Source organism: Acinonyx jubatus, chromosome A2, assembly GCF_027475565.1.
Source record: "Acinonyx jubatus isolate Ajub_Pintada_27869175 chromosome A2, VMU_Ajub_asm_v1.0, whole genome shotgun sequence".
Classification (NCBI taxonomy): Eukaryota; Metazoa; Chordata; class Mammalia; order Carnivora; family Felidae; genus Acinonyx; species Acinonyx jubatus.
In genome coordinates this window covers 59806250-59833195 of record NC_069383.1, presented here as the reverse complement: position 1 = coordinate 59833195, position 26946 = coordinate 59806250, and the positions used below count along the sequence as shown (strand labels likewise).

The 26946-nt window shown below is 33.9% G+C and overlaps 1 protein-coding gene across 1 annotated transcript in view; it reads right to left on the bottom strand.

The window, feature by feature from the left end:
* Positions 1–739: 739 nt before the first annotated feature.
* The window catches only part of MEOX2 (mesenchyme homeobox 2), a 65285-nt gene continuing 39078 nt past the window's right edge, over positions 740–26946 (bottom strand). Inside the window, exons 2-3 of the mRNA XM_027071999.2 lie at positions 17989–18161; positions 740–2137 (exon numbers count right to left, since the gene is read on the bottom strand). Coding sequence (XP_026927800.1) covers positions 1913–2137; positions 17989–18161 — 398 coding nt within the window. The 3' untranslated portion in view covers positions 740–1912. The remainder of the gene's footprint in view (positions 2138–17988; positions 18162–26946) is intronic.

Sequence of the window (26946 nt, the reverse complement as noted above, 5' to 3'; positions counted from 1 at the left end):
CTAAGTAAATTGAGATTAATCAAATCTATTTTGTCAGTCTCACCATTCTAAAGAAAATAAAATTAAATAAAGTTTTGGAAATTTTTACTGATGACGTTTCTCTATTTCTATTTTCAATTAATTAGTGGGGAGAGGGAGTTACTGGAGATTTCCAAATATTTTATGTTACAATATAGAACAAATGAAAAACAGTATTATAAAGTTATCAGTAAAAATTAGGTATCCAATGTATGTTTATCATGCTGGAAACAAAATACATTAATATAATCCTAAATATTCTTACATTGGTAATGTCCATAAGAATTTGGATTAGCATATTTAGCTTATTTTCATATCAAAAACTCTGGATATTTTGACATAGAAACAATCATTGGATTCATATCTATTATATGTAAGTTTCAAAATGTATGACTGTTCCCTTTACCTCATAACAGTGAATAATACTACTTTTTCTCCTTCCTTTATCTTCAATTTCATAAAATACACACAAAATCCGTTTCGCATATTCTTCAAATCAGAAAAGTGACTTAATAAATACGTGTTCTTATATGCTTTTTGATTACTCCAGGATTGATTGTTTTTTTTCATAATAAACAATTTCAGAAGCCAAAAGGAAACTGTAGATGATTCATTTATTATGATCATCTGGATATATACAATGCAGATGAATTTGGAACTTTCTTAAGTGTTTACATCAAAACCTGTAACAATTTAGAAAATCACAGTAGGGAGACCAAAATTATTTACAAAGGGTCATTTATTAAACACCTTTTTTTTTTTACAAAATACAAAGATTGTTGTTCTGCATGAATACATCATATATGAAAAAATAATGTTTTTACTGAATCTAATTTGAAGACATTCAGAATTTTATCTTCTACCAGCTTGAGGAGTCAATTTTGCTTTGCAACTTGTCCAATACCATCACCAATCAAGGGAAATATTTTTCTTGTTAATTAAATCATACAACAGCTAGCATTTTCAAGAAATAAAATCAGACAAAGTCTGTCATACAAAGCTCTTTCTGCAAGTTAACTGATTTGCCTATGATCCTAATTTTTTTTGTCAAGCTATAAGATAGGAAGAATTGAGGAGCTAGGTAAGTTTTATAATAATGTATTAGCAGCAGTTGATAGAAAATGCAACATAAGATTTGTTTTGTCTGTGGTACAAGAATATGTCCTATCAGACTCTAATGTATTTTTCTCTACTTGAACACAAGTAAGCACGTGCTGATTGTTTCTGGGATGACAAAATGCATAAACAGACAGGAAGCTGGTTCTGGTTGTCATCGTAAGTGCCTATTTTCATCAGCTAATATGAATGCGTTGCTAAACTTAGTGAAGACAGGAAAATGACTTAAGGGTAATATATACAGAGTTAAAATACATTTTTTATCCACTTAAGAATGATTTCAGGCACTGTGGCTATTCAGTATAAAATGTTTCATGGTTTGTTCTCGATAGCAATTTAAGTGTCAGTGCAAGCAAAAGCAAATACCTGCCCACTGTCATACACATGACCTTGTACATCTGGAATGTTCAAAGCAAGTTTGTCTTCTGCATCTTCACTCTGGAGGCATCTTGAATTAAAAGGTCTCATAGTTTGCTCTTGATAGCAATTTAATTTTCAGTGCAAGCAAAAGCAAACATACCTACTTACTGTCACACACACGACCAACACATCTGGAACAGTCAAAGCAAGTTCACCTCCATCTTCACTGTGGAAGCATCTTTAATAAGTGGCACTTAGTGTAAACCCTCTATAAATCATGAAAACAGACTGGAGATGCCTGAATTTAATAATAATTAAAAATCACTGTCATAGTCATCTCTCTGTGTAAACGATGTTTGAGTAAGGCTTGCCATCACGACATTTCTTTCCTGAGAATGGAGCTGATCCTCTATGTGTATCATAAGTGTGCATGCTCTGAGCTGTGGTCACTGTCGTGGCTGTCTTCATTTGCTAGAGAGTCCCCTGTTTGCTGGAGGGTGGCTGCACCAATCCCCGAGAGCTCGGAAGGGAGAAGTGTTCCCTTTTTGACATTCACCAGTTCCTTTTCTCGAGCTGCAGCTCCTTGCTGCCCTCCTTTTACTCTCTTCCATTTCATGCGCCTGTTCTGGAACCAGACTTTCACCTTAACAAAGAAAAGGAACAAACAGAAGAAAGAAAAACAAGAAAGAAAATGAAATGGGATTTTTCCACTCCTTTTCTGTCGTCAATGAAAAAATAACTCCTCAAAGACTTAGACAAGGACACTGTGAAGGACTGAATATGAAAATAAACCAGCACTGAATTTAATCAGATCCCATACTGATGATAGTGATTTAAACTTCCAGAAGATGCACACAAAGTACTCTATTTTGTATTTTATGACATACAGTATTAAAAAATAGATGGGAAAGAATGCTGTCATTTTGGGTTGCTCAAGGGTACTTGGCTTTATAAAGAGTATCTATGAATCTCAGCCAACATTTTAATAGTTTTCTTGGTCAAACATTTTTTCTTCCCAAGTCCTTTGATTTGACATCCAGCTGTCAATTCCTGAACCAATCTGAAACATACTCAGAGAGCTACTGGTGAAGCTACATCTTAAAGGGCCATTCTGGGCCACTGCAGCCCGCTACTGCATTCACAAAGCTGTATGTGACCGTACCACCGGTGTGAGTTCATCTTATAAACTATATATCATATTTTGAACTCTCTCTCTCTCTCTCTCTCTCTCTATATATATATATATACATACAACTAAATACATGTGTATATTTCACATCAGCTTTGTAGACATAAGTTTTCCTTCTAAAATTTAATTGAATTTGCCTGATACATTAAAGTTATATATATATATATATATATATATATATATATATATATATATGGTATATGTACATATATATCATAAAACAAAAAATTAAATAAATATACATTAAATGACCATTTATTTTCAGAACCAGAATAATATTGGCACATTTTATCTTCTTGTTATAGAGGAACTTTATGTTCCTTTCACATTGCATTTCTCATCATTATGTATTCTTGTAAACTGTCCCTTTTACATTTCATTGATCTGTCTACTCCATTCAAAGCCTAAATTTTATGCTTATCATCTCCAATCCTTCAAATAAAACAACCAAACAACACAAAGTATTTTTCACAATATGTGACCTGAAAAAGTACTGTGTAATTTTGCTTGTCTTTTAGGTTTATCCAAATGGAATGTTTCTAACTACATGCTTCTTGATCTATCCATGTTGATTCAAGAGACTGCAGTCATTCATTCTTTATGATTGTATACTATTCCACTGTATGAATATACCAGTTTATCCACTCTTCTGTCCATGGGCACTTGAATTCTTCCCCGCCACCTTTTATACATGATGATACTATAAACATTTTTGCATTTGTGTTCTGAGAAACATATGATCAAACTTCTCTGAGTATATATCCAGGGTTTGTATCAATGGGTCACAGGATATATGATCATTCAACTTAACGTGATAATACAGAAAAACTGTTTTCAAAATTGCATCAATTTATCCACTGCTGCCACATATACACATAGAGTCCAGAGTGTAAAAGTTGTTATTGATCCACATCTATATCAACATTTGGAGTTATCAATTTTTATCCAATATAATGACTATAAATGTTATCTTACCATGTTCCTATTTTGCATTTGCTGATTACTAACGAGTAAAGTATATTTAAAATGATGCTTAAATCTTCTTTTGTGAAATCCCTCTATATGCCGTTGGCATTGAAGTCTTCTTAAATTAGTTTTATTCTTTGTAGACTTTTAAAATATATTTTGAATGCTAATTTAATGCTTTGTGCTTATATGGCTGCTACTATTTTCTCTCAATTTATAGTCTTTTTCGTTTCCTTAGAGTGTCTTTTGATGCTCAGAAATCCTAACATTTAAAATACTCAAATTTAGTGGATGGAACTGGAGGGTATTATGCTAAGTGGAACTAGTCAGTCAGAGAAAGACAAATATCATATGACTTCACTCATATGAGTACTTTAAGAGAAAACAGGTGGACATAAGGGAAGGGAAACAAAAATAATATAAAAACAGGGAGGGGGACAAAACAGAAGAGACTCATAAATATGGAGAACAAACTGAGGGTTACTGGAGGGGTTGTGGGAGAGGGGGATGAGCTAAATGGGTAAGGGGCACTAAGGAATCTACTCCTGAAATCATTGTTTCACTATATGCTAACTAATTTGGATGTAAATTAAAAAAATAAAAAAGAAAATTAAAAAAAGAAATAAATACTCAAATTTATCAATTGCTATTATTTTTATGTCTTCATTAAGAACCCTCTTTCTGCTGAGGCCATTAAGATATTTTTCTAAGTCGTCTTCTATGACATTTAAGGTTTGCATTTCACATTGAAGTGTTTAATCCATGAAGTATTGATTTTAGTATACAGTGCAAAGATCAAATTTTACTTTATTCTGTATGGATAACAAATTGCCGCAAAACCATTAATTAAATAGTCCACGCTTTTTCTCCTGTGATCGCTATTTCAACTATGTCATAAACCAAGTTTCCATGTATGCTATAGCCTTAATTATTAAATTTCATAATAAGTCTTTATATCTGGTAGAGATAGTTCTGTTTTAGTCTACTTCATGAATGTTTTCAATATTATCCATTTTCATTTAAAATTTTTTTAATGTTTATTTCTTTTTGAGAGAGACAGAGATAGACTGCAAGTGGGGGAGGGGCAGAGAGAGAGGGAGACACAGAATCCAAAGCAGGCTCTAGGCTCTGAGCTGTCAGCACAGAGCCTGATGCGGGGCTCAAACCCACAAACTGTGAATTCATTACTTAAGCTGAAATCAGATGCTTAACGACTGAGCCACCCAGGCACCCCAGTCTCCATTTTCATTTTAGAAACAATATTAATTTCTGTAAATGCACAGTGCTAAAAAGGTGAAGAGTAATATATTAAATTTCCAAAAAAGTGTATTTATTTTAGTGGACTTCAAATCACAATACTCCATAAAAATTGGTACAATTTCCTCAGATGTTTCCACCAAAAAAAAAAAAAAATTACCTAAGACATTTCTCAACTGCATTTTCATTGGCCTATGAGGCCATAACTGAAATTTTATATCATACATTGCTCATTCTTACTTTAATCCATTAGGGAATTAAAAAAAAATAAGAAAATGTTGAAAAAGATTGATTAAGAACTCAGAAAAAATGAAAGAAGAATGACTAAAAACTAGCTGATGGGGGCACTTGGCTAGCTCAGTTGGTAGAGCATGCAACTCTGATCTTGGGGTTGTGAGTTCGAGTCCCATATTGGGTATAGAGATCACTAAAAAAAAAAAAATGAGTAAACTTTAAAAACAACAACAAAAACTAGCTGATGGATGTTCAGGTGTTATTACTTAATATCAAAACGATGAGCGGTTACCTTTTATTATATACCTATTTAAGGCTAGACAACTCTACTATAGGTATGGTTTATGTAATATTTCTAATAGTCACAATTTTTCCAGATATCTTAACATTATTCCTATTTTATAGATGAGGAAGTTGAGACGCCGAGGTTAAGTAACTTGTTTAAGATTACACAGAGGGGAAAATGTGGTGCCAGAATTTAAATCTGGGGGTAGTTTGGCTTCAGATTGGACTTTTGTTGTTGTTGTTCCTGTTATATTTCAAACCCCTACTTTTTAAGTAGTTAGAATACAAAAGTAAAGCTTATAAAGTATGTGAACTCCATCCATATGATTACTATCATTCATGTAATTCTCCTACTCGATATAATTAGGTTTGTAAATATGACACTATTTCCTGTACTATAATTTAGGTAATTATACTACTCAATTTAATTACCTTTGCAAGCTTGACATTGCATGTTGCATTAGATCTTTTCCACATGAGTTGGGTTCTATTCCTGGCTTCACTTCTGAGTTTCTGTGTGAATTTGAGAAAATTATACTTCTCTCTGCCCCAATTTTCATATTTGTAATATTGGAATAATGAGCCTTTCAAGATTCTCCATAGGGACATTTTCTCCATGGACAATTCCAGATGGAAGAAACACATCATCATCATTGTCACCAAGAGCTGAAACATTCAGTCAAAATAATCTTGGCAGAAAATGGGAGGAATACGTTTCTTTTAAAATCTACACTTATTTCCTTTTCTGTGAGAAGGGGTACAGTAATTCTATAATAACAGTATAAAACCTGTTATGTGCAATTCTAAATGAGAAAAATGTAAGAATATGGTATTGATTTTAGAGACCGTATAGGCTATTTTGTGTTCTTTTCTATGTTACCATACGAAATTTTGCCATTTCTTTTTTTTAAACAGACTGATAAGAGACTTTCATAGTATTCAATGGTAGCTATATATCCATACATAAAGACACATACATGTATATATATATATATATATATATGTGTGTGTGTGTGTGTGTGTGTGTGTGTGTGTGAAAGAATTTGATAATTATACAGTAATTATTTACTATTTTCTCTAGAGGTCAGATAACATATTTGATACCAAAACTATATGAAATTAATAACAAGACAAAAACCAGCAACAAATATATCATAGGTACATCCTATAAAAATAGAAAGGAAGAATGCAAAATATCAAAAGTCAGTGTGTCCAGATTTATTTTCTAATATACTATAAGATATTGAGGTGAAATGAAATGAGAGAAAGATTTTGGGGAAAAGCATATGTTTTTCTACTAGCATCACAGTATTAAGAGCAAATCTAAAAAAGCAATCCTAGATTATAAATCAATATTTCCATTAGAATATTAATACCACAGTTTTGGACACCTGGGTGGCTCAGTCGGTTAAGCCTCCAACTTTGGCTCAGGTCATGATCTCAGGGTTTGTGGGTTCAAGCCCCGCATCAGGCTCTGTGCTGACAGCTCAGGGCCTGGAGCCTGTTTCGGATTCTGTGTCTCCTTCTCTCTCTGCCCCTCCCCACTTGTGCTCGCTCTCTCTCTCTCTCTCTCTCTGCCTCTCCAAAAATAAAATAAATGTGGAAAAAAATTTTAAAAACCACAGTTTCAAAAATAAGTAAACAATAGTTTAATTTAGTATCACTTTATAATCCAGCTTCATTGGTTGAATTGAAAAAAAAATAGCTTTTGTTTTGTTTTTTTTGTAAGTTAGCTAAAGCATAATCATTCAAATGCTTGACACTTCATTAAATTTTTTTAAATGTTCATTTACTTATTTTGAAGAAAAGAACATGAGCATGGGAGAGGGGCAGAGAGAAAGAGAGACAGAGAATCCCAAGTAGGCTACACACTGTCAGTCCAGAGCCCTATATGGGGCTCAAACTCATGAACTGTGAGATCATGACCTGAGCTGAAATCAAGAGTGAGACGCTTAACCAACTGGGCAACCCAGGTACCCCCCTGACATTTCATTTTTAGAGACAAACATACTATTTATTTTAATTAAAGCTTACACGTGTGTTTCATATAATAATCTGCATTTATAAACTAGACAAAGTAAAGCTAATCTCCCATTTCCTTGGTGACTTTCAAGCTCCATTTATCTATTCATTCATATACTTGATAGTACTGAATGTTAGCAACAGCTAATGTTTTAGATAAAAACTGGGTGGGGTTAGAGTGAGGAATGTACAAATAAATAAGATAAAGTCCCTAGGTATTCAGAGTCAAGAAAAGAGGCATGGTAACAGTTTACTGGCTATATACGAAACCTTTGGTATAAGGATTAGCTTCATGCTTTATAGAATATCCTTAAATTGGGGTGCCAGGGTGGCTCAGTCAGTTGAGCATCAGACTCTGGATTTTGACTTAAGTCATGATCCCAAGGTAGTGGGATCTCAAGGTCCGTGTCAGGCTCCATGCTGAGTGTGGAGCTTACTTGCGACACTCTCACTCAAAACGAAACGAAACAAAATGAAACATAAAATAAAATAAAATAAAATAAAATAAAATAAAATAAAATAAAATAAAATAAAATAAGGAATATATGTAAACTGTTGTTCTGGTTGGTATCATTGCTAATTCACTATTAAGAGATTCCCCTAATATTCCATGATATGGTATAGAACTCCACCCGTAGGCTCAATGTGCCTCTCAGTTTATGCTGCCACACAATTATTATAGCAAATTCTTTCCTCTGAGAATCTCGTGCTTTTGATGTTATTGGTATCTGAAATTTTTGTCCCAGTAACATAGAGTAATGCTATAGGTTCTAGGATATTGGATCAACAAACATTTTGCATACAATTAAATCTGTTCATTGGAGCATGATATACAAATTCTGTGAGCTTTTATTATTTTGGGGGTCCTAAGCCAATATTATATTCTAGTCTACCATTTTTCTGAAAAGTACTAGATAAATGAAGTGTTTTGTTTTTTGTTTTTTTTTTTTTGCTTTTCAAATATTTCCATTTTTAAGCTCAGATCTAAGGCAAGATTCCATATAAAGTGTGTATTGTCATGTTACGTAGTATGATTAACAACTCTGATAAAAATAAATTATTGGGCCATCTGGGTGGCACAGTTGGTTAAGCGTCTGACTCTTCATTTCGGCTCACGTCATGGTCTCATGATGATGAGACTGAGCCCCATGTCAGGCTCTGCAGTGAGACTCTCTCTCTCTCCCTATCTCTGCCCCTTCTTTGCTCATACATGCTCTCTCTCTCACTCTCTCTCAAAATAAATAAATAAACTTTAAAAAATAATAAAATAAATTCTTTATCCCAAGAATCTGAATTATGAAAAAATACTATTATTCATGAAATCAAACCATATGAACCAAACCTTATAGACTCTTAATATCTAGGCATGCAGGTATTTTTCAAAAAATATTCATGTTAAAAAGTAGCAAATATATAATAGCCTGCTGTATTATAGTAGTGAATAATTAAAGTGGTCAGTTATATACCTTACTTTTCAGAACATTTACTTATTAGGAAGAATTCTCACTTTTTATTCCTTAGTCAACAAAGTATTTAGTATTCATATTGTCTGGATGATCAAAATACTATTTAACTAAACAGGAAAGCATTTATTCCCATCTTGATTCCTTTTACTGAATAAAGCAGCCAAGAGATTTTTGCTGTGATTAATTTATTCAAATGATGTATTTCAGAATCTAGTAATCATATTTTTGTATTTAATAATACTGTGAGGATCACTGTTGCCACTTGGTAAACATTCATTTTACCTTTTTATTTATTTAGTCATTCACATTATATCCTTCTATATAAAAGTTTAAAATACCTGTCTTTTTAGGGTTCACAATATATCACGGCAGAATGCAAATGAAATGTGTCTGCAACTGCCACACAATTTCCTAAGGTGGCCAGAGGCAAGGAGACTGAGAGAATGTTGAACTACCCAATGCTATAACCCATATTTATATAACACCATAAATATCTGCCCTTTGAAGAAACTATTGTAATACCAAACATCTGGACGAAAACGGACTATTTCAGTGACATATCTAGAGGTCTCTAAACATCTGGAATTTGTAGCTTTAATATTTCAAATGTTTTCATTAGTATCTGGGCACTTGAAATACACGGTCTAACAAACATTTGTTCACATCTTTACCATGTGAAAACATGCAAAGCATAATTTTATAAGTACAATTTTCAGATTTAATCACATTCCCTGTGATTATATTTGGTCATGGCAGCTGATCTAGTAAGCCAAGGTAAATAGGCCCTAGAAAGACTTACCCACGTAATTCAGTGGCAAAGTCAGCAGTTGAACTGAAGAATTACAACCAAGAATGCTCCATAAGGTAAGCATGAAAAATGAGGAAAAGAAAGCTTCTTTACTCTTCCTGCCTGAATAGATTTATATCTTATACAGAAAAGGAATCCCTCAGCCATTTCCAAGAAATTCATGGGAGCAACCAGTTGACTGTCCTGTTTCTACAGCCATGAAACATGGGGTTGGGAAGTGGTTGTTTGTGTGTGTAGGAGGCTGAAGGGTATTAGGACATATTCCATGACTAAAGACTGAATTCTTGTTTGGAGGGCTGGTTTTGATGTTTATCCTCTATTTCAGCAATGAATCATTTCCTCGCCTTTATGATTTTCACTTTTGAAGCTCCTTTTTCTTCCCTCTTTAGAATGCTTGAGAATTAGGCTCACTAATGTAGTCATAAAACATTTACTATTTGGCGTATTTTTAAACAAACTGAATACACATCAGCTGTTGTGAGTCAAAAGCAAATTATATATTCAACAACAACAAAAAAACTTTTTTGAGGCAACAAATGAAATTCTCCATAATAAATTGTAATGTTATGGGTATTATTACAAGCCAACAGAACATTCTCCTTTCTAAAAATGCAAACCAAAGCAGCCATTCACATGATGAGTAAAATTCTTAGAGGAGTGATTCCTTTTAATTGATTTTTTTGAGAAATGTCACTATAGTAATAGATGATAACCACAATACCTTTTCTGCCATACCTAATAAAATTCAACTTAATGGTCTATTTCAATAATATTAATTTATAATCAAAATTCATTATTCCTAACCCTATTTTTCATACAGTTAAAAAACAGGTGTACCTTTGGTTATCTTAACTGTTTACCTAAGTATAGTATGACATATGACTTCTGCAAATTTGTGTGGATACTTGATATTTGACATTTGCAATCAAAACCAAATCAGGCACCTTTATCTTTTATTGTGTTAAAAAACTCCTGACTAGCAAATCTTTTCTGTATGGACTTTGTGTATTCTGAGCCACAACTGGTACTTATTTTGTTCACACCAATGAGATCAACTAGAATGACAGTATTTGTTCTCAATATTTTGCCTGATCTCTGGGATGATGTGTTAACAATAGCTAGCAACATATCGCGGTCAGTATATACAATTTTGACTAACCGCCTCTTCTAACCTTTATCTAATTAAGTGAAATCTATCAAATATAAATATGTGGTTTAAACATAGGAGCACACTATTTTTAACAGGATACAAGAACAATGGGCAACTTCCTATGGTTCAATTTAATGAAATTAATATTCTGACTATTTCTAGACATCCTTAAGTTCATTATTATAATATATATAAGCCTTCACTATACTTGTCATTTAATTTTTTAGATTTAGGAACCACCTCCTTAGAGCCAATATTATTTTAAGAATAATAGTAATTATTACTATTACATTCATATGCACTGACCACAAAAAAGTCAATAACCTTAACTGGAAATAGTTCAACACTTGAAAAAAAAAACTGTCCAGCATAAAAAATGAGAAAGAAAAATGATAAAGAGATGTGAAGTTAAAAATCTATTCTTTTTTTTAATGTTTATTTTTGAGAGAGACAGAAAGAGAGACAGACAGACAGACAGAGGGAGGGGCAGAGAGAGAGAGAGACACAGAATCTGAAGCAGGCTCCAGGTTCCAAGCTCCAGGCTCGGAGGCCAACTCGGGGCTCAGACTCACCAACTGCAAGATCATGACCTGAGCCGAAATCAGACACTTAACCGACTGAGCCACCCATGTGCCCTAGCATTACACTTTAAATGGTGATCCTGTGAAGCGGTGTATGTTATGTTTCAGAATGTTACTACTGATTTACTGATCAAGTATAAATTAATATATTTGTTTCTGTATGGAATAAATTGGGAAATAAAATATAGAAATTCTGAGATTAAACAGAGAATTATCCTTATGCTTTCATTATATCAGTTGGATGAATGCTCACAGCAAGAATCATAAAGGCTCACTTTATAGGTGAATATATAGATACATATACGCAGACATACATACGAATATATGTGTATATATCCATTTATATACCTATATGTATATTTCTATCTCTATTGATCTAACAGCATTTAAAACTTGATTTTTTATATATTTTCAAGGCTATTTCAATAAGGGCGGGGCTTTATTTTTCTAATATTTTTTCTATTATTTCACATTTATATATTTATATTTGTAAACTGTTAGAAATCAATTGCTTTTTTCTCAGTCTTCTACTTTATATAGGTAGTATTTCTAAAAATTGATTTGGGAGAGGGTTAAATAATTGATTTTTTATTTATAGATCTTGCTCTCTAATTGACTCTCATTCATTGCTCTTCTTATATCATAGAAGTAATGTTTTGTAGTATGTAAGATAGTTCTGATTCTGGCTTTTAGATTGTACATTGTCAATATGCATTTCTTAGAAAAAAAAAAAAAACCAGCAGTGCTCAGGCAATACCTCTCTACATTAGAAACTAAGATTCTGTCATGTTCCACCATCAACTCCTCTACCTTATGCTTCCCGCCATTTTTTCAGTAGGAGTCAACTCATATTTAATCTTTTAAAATGGCAGACACACCATGATTTAAACAAAGAAACATCTTACTGTTAATGCAGGTGACTGTTAAATACTACCTTAAGAAATGAGAAAATGTTCTAACATCATTGGCTACACAGGTAGTCTTGAATTACCTTGAACAGACAATATGTCTGGTCATGGAGAATAATTTATTAGCTAAAAAGTGTCCATATGAATTTACAGAAATAAACTTGCAAAGGACAGGGATTGTGTAAATTGCTGAGCAAAAGGCAAAACCACTGTTTATTTGGTACATGGAAAATTCTCCTTCATAGTGATCCAAAAAGTCAATGCCTGTTTTGAAAATATTTGGCACTGAGCCATTTAAAGATTTATGAGTAACAAACAAAGCATAATCCTTCTCATTTCCACTAATGGAATATGACCCAACTAGGTGGGATTTTCCATTTATCTTGGCAGAGGTATCATGAATTCGGTCTGTTTATTCCAGTAATCTTTGCTAGTTTACAATTCTGCAACATTGCACCTTTGATTAGCTTTGTGAAATAAATGGATCCCCCTTTTCTTCTATATTTGGCAGCCTTAGCTGTATAAAAATGTCCATTTGTCACTCCTGTTATAGTTTCATGCAGCTGCCTTCCCTCCTCTTCCCACTGTGAGATATTAAAAAATTGGCAGGAGCTTTCTCCAAGTGTGCCTGGATGGATGAAAAGGCCAGAATAAGCATGTCAAATGTAAAAATACCTTGGGACAGGAGGGTCTTTAGACTAACTGGCTCTTCAAAATATTCCAAGTGGCTCTGCCAATTGAGGATTATTAGCTGTTGATTCAGAAGGGTATATGAGAATATGTTGTAAATTAGAAACTGTAAGTTAGAAGCTGGGAGATACTGGACTGATAACTTATACAAAAAAATTATATAATTAAAAATATTTGAAGTTCAATTTTGTTCTAGTATCTCCATTTTTATTTGACATAAAATAATTTTATTTAAGGCCTATATGCTAATGTGGAATCACTTTGCAGAATGAGACTTTTTTTTCTTCTTTTTTGGTCAGATGGAGTTCAAAGGGGATTATAGACTCCCCTGATCTACAGAGGCACTGCATTATGGAAGACACAAACATAAGAATCTGACTTCTTTGTGAGATTTCAGAACTATTCTTCAGATAGGGGTTTGAAAATTCAAGTCCTGAGTGATATTTCAGGATTTAACATATCTTACTTTTTTCCTTAAGGGAAACCTAAGCATCAGAGTAAATCTTTATAATTACATGTATGTGACCTGTAATAAAATGTAGCAAATATATTGATTAGTGATTTATATCACTAAGCAAAGTAGGAGTATATACAAATAACTTAACAGTTATACATATGTATATTTCATAGGCAATTATATAAAATTCTTAGATGAAAGTACATCTGAAGATTACTTCTGATTATAAAGTAAGTTTCCATTTAGGAGAAAGTTATTTCCTTAAAACAATTCTGCCCTAAATTGTTGCAGCTTATTTAATATTTATTTTTCCCTTTACATTATATACTTATGAATTCTACCTTTGCATTTAAGTCTTGAAAAGCTTTTTTAAAGTCAAGAAAAATATTTTAAGAGACTAAAGGTTCTATTAAAGTTAAGGAAAACACTGCACAATATGGAGTTAGATATAAGTCTCAGGTTATTTTAAAGTATGAAAAGATAAATCTTGCAGAATGGAAATGAAAAAAGTGCATGTCTATAATTAGAATAATTTTACATCTGGAAATCCTATAAAAGGAGTGTTAGTTAAGAATATATAGTGTTAGGATATAGATTACATAGATAAACATGTATAGCATTAATACAAAATCAAAGTACTACAATTACTGTAAGACAATTAAAAGAAGATGAATGAAATGGGTTCAGTTTATAACTCTATGTTTATAACTTTAAAAGCCCAACCTTGAGAAAATAAACTGAAAATATCTCACTGGGACAAGAGTGCTGGCATATTGAAGGAATATGTTTTCAGACCTTTAAGAATATCAAAATTGATGCCTGACAGCATACAACATTTTTCTGATAAACTTAGCATAGTAAAATTCATCCCACAAAACATAAATAAAGCCTTCAGATTCTCAATTTAAGATACTGCATGTGCATATAAGTCTAGGAATAAAATGAACAGCTGGCACAACCAGGAACATTCTCCCATACAACTCTGTCATTCCTCTTTTGTGACATTCAACACTCATCACAATTGTTAATAGTTGTTTGATTTTTGTCCTTCCATGACTTCTAGCAGAGACTTGTCTAGCTTATTTTAGCAAGATTTAATTTTTAGCATCTAGCTCAACAAATATTTGTATTACCAAACAATTCACTATGTCTTGAATGGCAAAGATTTTTCGCCCCTCTGGTTGACACTTGTGTTTTATAGTTTATGCTAGAAATACTTTCATATTTATTATGACATACAAACCTGAGTAGAAGCAAGAGAAGGTAGTTTTTGTTTTTGTTTTCTTTTTCCTTAAGCGGGCTTCACACTCAGTGTAGAGCCCAACATAGGGGTTGAACTCAGAACCCTGAGATCAAGACTTGAGCTGAGATCAACCTCAGCTTAATCAACTGAGCCACCCAGGTGCCCTGAGAAGGTAGTATTAATTTCCATTTTGTGCCTTAGGGAGATTGTTACTTGCCTAAGAATAAACAATTGCAATTAGAGAAATTTGTTCAAATTTTTATCATAATAATTCAATTTTTTCTTACTAACAAATAGTGGCCCACTAAAGACTTAAATTTTTGTTATTGTTGTGAGTAAGAAAGTGTGCAAGCCAGGAAGGGGAACAGAGGGAATGAGAGAGAGAATCTTAAGCAGGCTCCAAGCTCAGTGTAGAGTCCGAGGCAGGGCTTGATCCCACAACCCTAGGATCATGACTTGAGTTGAAATTACAAGTCAGACACAACCAACTGAGTCATACAGACACACCTAAAGACTTAACTTTGGGAATTTGGATTCCACACGGATACATCTCCCTCTCACATTAACTTGCAAAATTGTGAATAAAGATTTTTATAGGATAAAATTCTGTACAAAACCAAATTTAAGTTCTTCGCAAACCCAATTATATCTCAACTTATTTTTTTGCTATTTTTACCCCATAAAGGTATAGTTAGCTTGTTTTAGTAATGGCCTCCAACAAATGTTGCCTTCCTTCCATGTATCCATTCCCTTATATTGTCTCCTTCTACACTGAAACCAAGCTTGTACATTGGAGTTTTTCTTTTACTCCTGGGAATGCTTCCACCACCATTTGAAAAGTCCCAGGGAGCCTATTAGAAGAAGATGGAACCACACACAAAAGAGACAAGCTGTCCCAGCTGAGGCTGTCTAGACCAACCAGCTCTTCAAACCCACCAGGTGACTACAGCTCTATGATGGATCTAGGTAAGCCCAGCAGTATAACAACCCAATTGAGCCCAGTCAAAATCCCTGACCCACAAAATTGTGAGCAAATTAAATACTGGTTATTGGTTGAAGCCACTAAGATTTTTAAGTGCATTATTACATACAAAAAGCTAACTGATACAAAATTGATAGGGAACTTTAAAAAAAAAGGCAAAGATTAAAATTGTGTGTTGGGGGGGAGGGGGGGACTCCTAGGTGGCTAAGTCCGTTAAGCATCCGACTTCGGCTCAGGTCATGATCTCACAGTTCATGAGTTTGAGCTACGCATTGGGCTCTGTGCTGACAGCTTGGAACCTGGAGCCTGCTTTGGATTGTGTGTGTCTCTCTCTCTGACCCTCCCCTGCTTGCACTCTGTCTGTCTCTCAAACATAAAGATTAAAAAAGATTTTTTAAAAAGTGTGTATATAATTTTGCATATAATTGCACATAACTCTTTGTCAGGAATGGCAACTCATGAAGAAAACGAAATATCCAAAATACCTTCAAAATTCTCAGGCCAAATTTATAGAATTGCTTCTAAAATGAAATTATTCTAAACCAAAGGTGAAACCTCTGCTTTATAATCAAATAACCACAGATAACCACAGCTATCTCTGGAATACCAAGAACAGAACCTTGACTTTTCTCTTGACTAAGAGAGTAGTACTGAATCCCATTATTTCGGTAGCTTGGAAGCAAATCCTCATTCGTTTCCTCTATGTATCATATAAAACATGGTTTCTTTTTATTGAATTCACTCTCTGTATAAATACATTAACCTGTAATTCCTTCCCTCCTTTATCTGTTCCCAGTTTAAAAAAAAATGGGGGGAAAAAAAGATGTCTGATAATGCAGATTTTGGATTCTCCTCTCCTGCGTGCCAAATGTTATACACTTATGGAGGGAACCTTGTATGTGAAGTTCAAGAGAAGGAGAATTTTGTGCTTCACAACGTAGGCACTAGTCATAATATTTAATAAAATATAAACTGCCAATAAATAAAACCACATAAAAGTGTTTCTCTCTATATTTCCACTACCCAGAAATATCCCACCAAAGATGGAGCACAGAAATTAGCAGAAAGAAAGCAGATGATTTAAGAAATTGGATAAAATAACGTGCTCTCCTAAGATAGTATTCATTTGTCCACACCCTGTTGGTATTTCTTTGGTTCCAATGGGATCCCTAGAGGAGGTGCACACAGTGAAAGAGGAAATGAGACTCTAGTCCTTGGAGTGCCAATCATAACTGCACTGTCCATAAAGTTGTTTGGATTTGCCTTTCAGGAATGTTTTTCTAAAGATTAGCAACTGTTGACCATCAGTAGGCTAGATTCTCCCAGGGCAAATCAGAATCCATAAAAAGAATGCACTGGAAGCACTACTGGAGCAAATAAAATTCAAGAGAGAACCTAAAATTTAACTAATTAAACAGTATTTTTTAGGTTTTATCAACTGAGGTTGACAGATCATTAATAATTTCAGCGTTTTCTGAGTTGATGTCAGAATTTCTGGATTTTTGAGGTCAACCAATATAATTTTAAAAGTAGTTGGGAAATATTTACAAATAATCTGCATGCCCTTGCCCCCATCATGTCCCAGCCCCCTTGAACTTAAGTGGAACCACTGATGATTTCCGGGCCTTAGAGTATAAATGGAAGTGACATGGGTCATTTCCAGGTGAAAACATTTAAAGGTCAATGCATGAACTTCCAACTCTTTCTTACCTCCTGTGGTTAGTAAGGACACCACATGTCGAGATGCCAGAGAGTCAGACTGGGTCTGTGAGTGATAGTTTGTAATGTTGGACTTGTAAGTATGGACAGCGAGCAAATAGTGAACATTTTTGTTATGTCACTGAGGTTTGGGGGTTAATGTGTTATGGTAACAAACGTAGCAAACCCTGTCCTGAGCAATAGAGGAAACTAACATGGGGTTGCAAGCTTTCTACTATACCAAATAAGGAGATTTTAAAATTTAAGCAAACAAAATTGCTCACTATATGCCATCATTATATACAAGAAATAGTATTTTAAAAACAATTACAGAATAAAGAATAATTCCTTAAGCTGAATAGATATAGTTTTCCTAAAAACACTGCCATTTTATCCTTAATTTTGTCATTTTGCTGGGCCCAAATATCATGGAATAGAACACCTGTCTTCCATACGGTATTTAAGAACCACAAATCTAGATATTTCAAAAATGGCAAGAGAAGATTGTTGATTCAATGCAATTAAAAATACCATAATCACAACAATATCCAACTTTACCTGTCTTTCAGTGAGATCCAAATTCACTGCTATCTCATATCGCCTCAGTCTGGTCAGGTAATTATGATGGGCAAACTCTGCTTCAAGTTCTCTGATTTGCTCTTTGGTAAAAGCTGTCCGTTCCTTCCTGGGTTTGCTATTGACTTCTGACTTATAATTTCCTTCCTGGGAATCTGAAAAAAAGAAAAAAAGTAAGAAAGAAGTAGATTTGCTTCATTCATTCAAATGCATTCAATCACAACATTCATACCAGAAGCATTTATTGAGTAACTCCTTTTTTCAGGTACTGTTAGAAATGGGAAAAATACAGCAAAGATAGTTAAGACTGATCTCACAACAGGATAAGACACACTTCTTATTTTTCAATCTACGCTCATGTGACTCACAGCCTAAATTCCAAAATACGAACAAAAAATTTAATTGCTCTTAATATGCTATTACAATGAAAAGATCAATATATAAAATAAACCATTTCTAGGAAATAATTTTAGATATAAATTTATGTCTAATAAGTTGTTTAACATATATACAGTTGGGATCTAAGTACGATTAAATTTTGTAATTCCTAAAAAAAGTGTTGACTTAGTTTATGAACATTTAAGCAATTTAAATGTTTAGCAACTGGACCATAAAAGTCAGTTCAAGCTCAAAGCATACATATGAATGTGTTCTACTGATCTTTTAATTTCCATTTAAGTTCAGCCTCTTCAAGTACAATAGCATTGCTATTCTTTAATATTGTACAATAAATATTCCAATGTGGAGTCTATAAATAAAATTGTGTTCATATAACTCAAAATATGCAAAGTTTGTTAATGTTTTTTCATCATATATGAGATAAACATAAGATGCACAACACCTAACAAAAGCTATCCAAACACCAAATCTTATAATGCCATGTAGAAATAATAATTTAGGGTGTATTATTCCATGTTTCTTCCTAGGAGTTTAAGACATAATTAACATATAGTATTTCACTTATCCTCATCATATCCCTGAGATGTATGTTAGAAGACACTCTTAATATACCGAAGAACACACTGTGTGCCTATAATGCAAAAAAATTCCACGTGTTTAAACAAATAACAGGTAATTGAACCAGCTCTAGTGATTCATGTTGAATCTATCTTCAGGAAATAGCAACATAACAAGGTAAAGTGGTGTGTTTGTGCTCCCTTAAAAATCACTTCAGTTCTCTATTTTTGAGCATGTACGCACAAATTGTGATGTCTTTATCAGGTGGAAGTACAACGAACTCTTCTTGAGCACAAATGAGACAATATAGGAAAATGATGGTTAATCAAAGATTACAAAGAGTGACATTTTATTTTTTAAATTGACAAATGTAATATGGTATACTTTAGGAAAGATCTTTTTGGTTAACATTCAAGGGCAAGAAACATTTGTTTCTTCATTCAATGATGCTTAAATATGCTAAGTACTATGTGCATTTATATGTACGTAGTTAAATATGTTAAGTACTATATATATATTATTAGTATTTAATACTAATTTAATATAATATACATATGTCAGTGTTCTTTTCTGTCTGTCTGGAAAGTCCAACCGAAGTCAAGAATTCCCTGCATAGCGGGAATCCGCTAAACAAGGTGCTCTAATGTGAACAGTTTAGTTCTGATTCTTTCTAGAATCTTGTTTGGCCAGATGTAAAGCTGTGTAGATCCAATAATAGCAGCAGCTACAGAAAGCCTGCATCAAAATATTGGGACACTGGCCATTACTTTGCTTCTGAGGGATCACAGAGTATGATTCACCGATGCAGTGGTGCAGTCAGAAATTCCTCGGATTTCAGTGACCACATTTCTGGGCTTACCCCTGAGTGGACACTTACTCCTGTGTTGACTGGTTCCTTACCTTGGCAGAGAAGGTAGGGCTTTATCCAAGGCAAAAATGGTTTGTGACATGTCACATACATGTTGTACTTTAGAGTAAGCCACTAGGATCATATATAACTTATGTAATAGATGATGTGTCAGCTCTCAGGTAGGGCGTGTGCACACAGTGCCAACTTACCTGAATCAAAGTGGAACCTGAAGTCCATCATCCCCCCCACTCTTTTTTTTTTTTTTTGCTATAGATTTACCAATCTCTTCATCTTTGGAGCATTTAGCTATTCTGTGGGAGTAAATCTTCTAGATGACTGAATTCTTTTAATTTAATTTTTCCATTGGCTGTCCTGACAGACTGGAAACCCAGTCACAGCCTAGAATATTCAGAAGTCCCTCACACAGGATCTATGTTCTCACGTGAATCAAAAGTTTTATTGCCAATTTGGAACCATACTCAGTCTAAAATCTGAAGCTGATTATTCTTTATATGGGGATAATACTCTTATCCTTTCAGTAAAGCAACTCTGGAAACTGACAGCAAAGTCAGAACATTTTTTCTCATGAGCATTTCAATTTGAATGATTCATGGTTAACACAGTCCCTTACATAAGCATGAATGAACAAATGCACAATGAGGAAAGCCTATTAATTTATATTTATTTTTGAAATACTTTAACTTTTGTAGTATTCAAAAGTGCTTAAACACCAACACACACACACACACACACACACACACACACACACACAATTTAAAAGCACACAAAATTTGGGCCAATGCTTGTTACGAATGGTCACTTGAGTAGATCTATATACATGCCCATTCTAACTAGAAATATACAACAGGAGGTTTATACATCCAGTGACTGAATTTAAACAAAAGTCTGGCTATAATTCAACATTTAAATCCAAAAGCAATTTATTGAATGCTTGAATTCCAAACCAAAGTAGCTCATAGTAAAATCCAGTGACTAAAACAATGTGAACTGTGCATACTTAAATTTACCATAATCACACATGGAATAATTATACTGTAACTAACATGATAAAGAGTGGGTGTGTGCTTCCTTAATTCATCACCTAAGAGAGAGAATGCCAATGTAATTGAGGCAGCACCAACATCAATTAATTCGGTGGACACTTTCATCTGTGTATCTGTGTTTCTGTTGTGGTTTTCACCAGGTTTGCTCCCACTTTTTCTGTGCTATTGAAAACATGCTCCTTGGGACTATAATTCTGGACTTGTATTTACTATATCTTTGATTAATTTTTTTTTCTTGCACTTCCTGAAGCCCATCATTTGCTGACCCTAAGGCTTCTACTACTGTCACCTGACTGGCTTTTCTTTGGTGGAAAATGGGTGGGAGACTTGGACAAGGCTTTTGGCAAATTGCACACCAGCTTCCATCTGTTTCCCAGCTGTTTCAACTGAGGCAAAAATCTCTCCTTTTTCTTCAACCTCCTATATCCAATGCCAAATGGTAGGTGTTGGGGGTGGGGCGGTGGGATCTGGAAACTGCCTTACTTTCTTCCCTACAACCACAAACAAAATGTCACCATCTGTACAGTATATTCCAATGTAAAATATTACAATTGTTGTTTCTCGTCTCAGATACTTTAATGCACATGTGGGTGCACTCTCACACTCCCTCGCTGCTTGGAGGAAATGTTGACTTATGTGTTCAGGTAGAGCTGGCGGTCCCAGTTCCCTAACCTTTTGCTCCCTGGGACTATGCTAATGGAAGAAGTCTGCAATACTTCCGTGGAGGATAAAAATTGCCCTCCAAGGATCATTTCTGTCTAGCATTTAGAACTTCTCCACATGTGACTTTTTATTTCCCCTAGTACAAGGGGATGCCAAAAGATAATAATGTTTTATTGAAGACAAGTAATGTAAGGGCTTGGTCTGTTCAGTAGTGGCACAGAATGCTTTTTAGCAAAAGAGAAATATTAAAGTATGATTGAGTATATTTTTTTGGCTACCCTGGGTAAGCTTATTAACTTGTTTAAATGAAGAACATAATTTACCTATGTCTGTAAAATATCAAAATGTAAAGGAATGTCTCTATAGCTTAGACTACAATGAATATTTGTTTCATATTCTGAAGGAAGAATGAATTCTAAGCCACAGCCTATTTTAGTCCTTTGCAACTTCTCATATCAATGTTTTGTTTTCTATTCAAAATGACAGATATTCATTTATTATTAACAAAGCTGCACAAATAGTTGGCACAGGAAGCTATAATTATCTTTACATGGGCATAAGGATTGTGGATGGAGATGGGGAAATTTATAGAATAATCCTATTGATGCTAGTAATTTTCACATTTAAATGGGAAATAGACTTCCTTATGGTAAATTATCCAACTTGCCACTCCAGCTTCTAAATGGGTAAGAATTTCAACCTTTCCATACTTCTTTTTCCAGAGTAAACAACCTTCCTCAGGGGTTCTTAAATCCACTTGCCTATCTACGATCCACTCTCCAGATTTGAGAACCATAGCCTTAGTGAGTTACTATTACTAACGAATGTGTCTGTTATACACTGAGATGTTACAGGAAAAACAGGATTGAAAACCATTATACTAAATCCACAATAGAAATATGCACTGAAAACATCCACTATTTCTCGTGCCTTTGATGTGAAAAACATACAGCTATAATAACAGCTTCTTTTTACTTACAAAGCAAACCCAAATTTCAAAGATTAAAAAAAAGGAATTTCCATTTTTTAGTTTAGTAAGAGCAATAGTAATGTAATAGTTGTATTCAACATGCAAAAATAATTCTATGGGTTGGACCATTGATTGTCAACTGGTTGATGTACTTTTTCATCATCCAGCCTTCCTGCTCACTGCCTCTTTGATTATTGATGGGATTGTCTAATATGCTCTCAGGAATGAAGAAAGTCAGATAAATCCCAGTTTAGTGAAATTGAAGATATATTCATTTTTTATTATATCTGTATATCCAACTATATGTTTTGAATAAATAATTTAGAGCATACCTTGCTTATTTCTGTTAAAGGCATTTAGATTCTTACTTGGTGGGCTATATTGAAAGATTCACTGTGTACAGCTAAAAATTTTATGTAATAGAATAGTTACTATTATGTAATAGTAAATCTTAGTTTACAGATTTGACTGTCTCCCATTACACTTCAGCTTATTTTTATACAACTAATTCTTAAAATGAGATTAATAAAAATTAGCATACATGATTGTGTCAGTATTTATCAATAGCTGCTTATATCAGCAAATATTACAATAGTAACTTATTACACAATCATGCTATATTATGTAATGACATAAAGGAAAAAAGAAAGATGTAAGATACTTTAAAAATATATATTTTTAGGTCACATTTTAAAATGAGAGAGATAGAGACATAGAGACCTAATAATAGCACAGGGTTGTTCCTAAATTGGTCCCAATTTAATAATTTAGTGCAAGTATGGATGTGAGTAATTTGAAAACATAGATCTCATAATTTGCATGAAGAAAATATTCAGGTTACTAAAGTCATCCACAACATATATGTAGATGGTTCCCCAAAGTAGGTAATGATCTTCCTTGGCATTGTGTTCCATTCCTAGAATAAACTTACAAATGTAACAAAGTCCTTCTCTTTGCTTCCTCTCTCCTTTATAATTTTGAGATAATGGCAGTTACAGGAATTTTAGCCAATTTAAAAGAGCTCTCTAGTTTTCATTCTTTTTTATGGCTGAGTAATATTCTATTTTATATATATCCCATATCTTTATGGGATATATATAATTTTATTATCTATTTTATATATATCCCATATCTTTATGGGATATATATAATTATCCCATACCTTTATTCATCTATGGATGGACATTTGGGTTGCTTCCATATATTGCCTATTGTAAACAGTACTGCAATAAACATAGGGGTGTATAGACCTTTTTGAACTGGTGTTCTTATTTTCTTTGGGTAAGTACCCAGTAGTGAAATTATTGGATCATATGGTCATTTTGTTTTTAATTTTTTGGAAGAACCTCCATACTGTTTTGCAACAATGTGGATGGACCTAGAGGGTATAAGGCTAAGTGAAATAAATCAGAGAAAGAAAAATACCATATGATTTCACTCATATATGGAATATAAAAACAAAACAAATTACAAAGAAAAAAAGTCAAACAAACAAACAAAAACCAGACTGTTAAATATAGAGAACAAATTGGAGGTTACCAGAGGGGAGTTGGGTGGGGGTAAGAGGAAAGTGGGTAAAGGGGATTAAGGGTACACTTATCTTGATGAGCACTGAGGAATGTATAGAATTGTTGAATCATTATATTGTACACCTGAAACACTTATGTATTTGTATGTGTTGTGTGTTGATAGTACTTGAATAAAAAAAAATCATTAAAAAAATAAAAGTTACCTATGTAAAAATTTCTAATGTTTATTTATTTTTGAGAAAGAGAGAGAGACAGAGCACAAGGGGGAGAGGGGCAGCGAGAGAGGGAGACACAGAAAGTGAAGCAGGCTCCAGCCTCCGAGCTGTCAGCACAGAGCCCAACACGGGGCTCAAACCCATGAACCATGAGATCATGACCTAAGTCGAAGTTGGACGTTTAACTGACTAAGCCACACAGGTGCCCTAAAAGTTATCTATTTAATAACTCATTTCAATTTCTTACTTTTTGTGCCCATCAATATATGAGCCCATTTTTACCTTACAGCCTCTTCTTAGCAGAGTTCCTTTGTTTTTAAACAGTGACATGTTAACAATTGATTTTAATTTCATTACCTTGCCCGTCTTATTTTTTATTTACTATGTAGTTTTTTCTTATAGTAAGAAGATGTCAGCCTTATGGTTCTTCCTCTGTGACATAAATACAAATTAAAATACACAAACTAACAAGTTTTTATGAAATTAACATAATTAATATTGTACAATTCCACATATATTTAATAAAATAGTAATTTTGATTGAAATGTAAAAAGAAGCCAAAGACACACAAAATAGGAATACAATGCAATTTCCTTCAGTCAAATTTAGCAAAGTCTTAGCTCTCACTACCAAGTTCAAAGTATTTAATACAAAGACAACACCAGCATATGTCTTCCGGGTAACTGTAAACTTCTTCAATCTTGCTAGATGCTTCTAGTATTAGAAACTGGTTACAGATGCCCAGAATTGACTTTATGCTTCTTGTGGTATCCCAGAGAGAAAACATAAACTACCAAAATATCATGGCCATCTGTCCAACAAAACAAGGCACACACGTACATGTTTGAATTGTGCCTGCTAGCAAAGGAGTTCACAACAATCACCATTCGCACCTCCAGTGGAATCCCTAGTGAAAAGCTGATGACATACAGCATTCTATTATATTTTCCTGATTATATTAATTTAAAGAATGCACCCTTCCTCTGAGGTCTCATCAAACGATCTTTATTCTTTTCCTTCAAGGCTTATTACCACATGCTGTCACTACACGGATCCTTTATCTCCTCAACTAGAATATAAATCTATGATGCATACTACTGTTCTCATTTATTCAGTAATTGAAGGCAAATATAAAGACAATCTGGGGTGCCTGGGTGGTTCAGTTGGTTAAGCATCTGACACTTGATTTCAGCTTGGGTCATGATCTCGTGGTTCTTTAGTTTGAGCCCCACATTGGACTCTGTGTTGGCAGTGCACAGACTGCTTGGAATTCTCTCTCTCTCTCTCTCTCTCTCTCTCTCTCTCTCTCTTCCACTACCCTGCTCATGCTCTCTCTTAAATAAACTTAAATTAGAAACAAGTATATAAAGATAATATTGGCATTCACATTTACATCGTAATACATGCAGACACACTAGACAAGGTCATGAAGAGGATGTATACCTCCATATACGCCCCCCTCCATTCACCTTCCATTCAGTAAAAATGTCAGGAAATGGCATGGAGTTACATGGTGTTGAAGAATACAAAGGGAGAAACTCTTTTCAGAAATTAGAGGCAAGAAGTAACTTGGCAGTGCCAGAGGAATCGTGACACATCTAATTGACAACTGTCAACAGGGCAAAAAGTCCTGAGATCTCTTATGACTTCAGAAAACACCATATAGCTTTTGCAGTGAGGTACCAACAATTCAGTACCAATTCTGCTAGCAGCTTGGTAAGTTCCTTGGGACATGTAGCAGGAGAGCTTCCAAAAAAGGTTTATTTGTGTGTGTGTTTCATTTTGTTTTGTTTTTATTGTGGAAGACAAGCCTACATCTTCTAAGAGTATGAGGGTTTGTTTTTTGCTATGATTCTGAGCCTTTTTTGTCCAGTCACCACAGTGACTCTAATACATTTTTAGAGAAGTAAGTCTTATAAGTGATTGAGCTTGTTTTTATCTTTAAATCTCCTTTGCTTCTCTGAACTCTAGACTCCAGCTAATCTAAGATTAAGAAGTGTGCTTTATTAATCTTCATATTCCCAGTACTAAGCACCTAATTCTGAATCTCTGCTGGATCTTTGATTTTCACACTTTGGTTGTGGATTATGATTCCAGTCATAACCCTAGAGGGTTTTGTTCTGTTATTAGAATTTAAATCACCTTTAGCTTAAAAAAAGAGAAAGCATCACAGCAATACTACTTATATTAACTTCTTAAAGCACTTACTACCTCAATTAATAGTAGATAAACATGAGAAATATCACTTTCATTTTGTATCTATAATATCTCTAAACATGTTCAGGTAGAAAAGTACCAAATCAGTGTCACTATTGTAAAATTTAAAACCAAGGAGACTGAATATTACACAAGTGAAGGAACAGACTTCACACAGATTATAGCTACAACCCCCAGCACTATTGATTGATATGTTGGACTGGATAATTCTTATTACATTTATGTCCAGTGAAATATGCGCATATTCAAGATGAATGGGTGGTGATAGCTAGCCTGGGCACTGTGGGATGTTTAGCAGCATTCAGGTTTGTACTCAGGATATGTCTATAGCAACCCTCAAGCCCATTTTAGCATTGTTCAATACTATATAGGACTTCAGTTCAACTAAAAATCCAGATAAACAGGGGCATGTAGGTGGCTTGGTTGCTTACGTGTTCAACTTTTGATTTCAGTTCAGGTCATGATCTCAGGGTCC